The 412-nt window shown below is 63.8% G+C and overlaps 1 protein-coding gene across 1 annotated transcript in view; it reads right to left on the bottom strand.

Moving 5' to 3' along the window:
* LOC122190617 (zinc finger protein ZIC 5-like) overlaps nucleotides 1–406 on the bottom strand; it is a gene marked incomplete at its 5' end in the record, with an annotated part of 2,066 nt that extends 1,660 nt beyond the window's left edge. The window contains one exon of the mRNA XM_042890671.1: nucleotides 250–406. Coding sequence (XP_042746605.1) covers nucleotides 250–406 — 157 coding nt within the window. The remainder of the gene's footprint in view (nucleotides 1–249) is intronic.
* Between the last annotated feature and the right edge of the window lie 6 nt (nucleotides 407–412).

The raw sequence follows: 412 nt of genomic DNA, 5'->3' as shown, positions 1-412 counted from the left end.
CCCCCCCCCCCCCCCCCCCCCCCCCCCCCCCCCCCCCCCCCGGATGAGCACGTGCGCGTCCGTGTGTCCGTGCGTCTGTGTGTCGGGGCGCGCCGTCGGATTACTTATTCATGACAAAGTCACATGTCCGACGGCACGTAGGGAAAGCGGGGGGGTGGAGGGGGGGGGGGGGGAACAAGAAAAAAAAAAAAAAAGAGGGCGGGGAAGGAAAAAAAAAGGCGAGGCAGGGAGGGGCGGAGGCACACCCACCTGTGTGAGTCCGTTTGTGGATCTTGAGGTTTTCGGACCTAGCGAAGACTTTGCCGCAACCGGGGAAGGGGCAGGGGAAGGGCTTCTCGCCCGTGTGCACGCGGATGTGGTTGATGAGTTTGTACTTGGCCTTGAAGGGCTTGCCCTCGCGGGGACACTCCTC

The sequence above is a fragment of the Lagopus leucura genome, unplaced genomic scaffold, assembly GCF_019238085.1.
Source record: "Lagopus leucura isolate 7727_CA_CO unplaced genomic scaffold, USGS_WTPT01 33097-0_obj-0_obj, whole genome shotgun sequence".
Classification (NCBI taxonomy): domain Eukaryota; kingdom Metazoa; phylum Chordata; class Aves; order Galliformes; family Phasianidae; genus Lagopus; species Lagopus leucura.
Note: the sequence above shows the minus strand (reverse complement) of the source record. Positions and strands in the feature narration are given on the sequence as shown.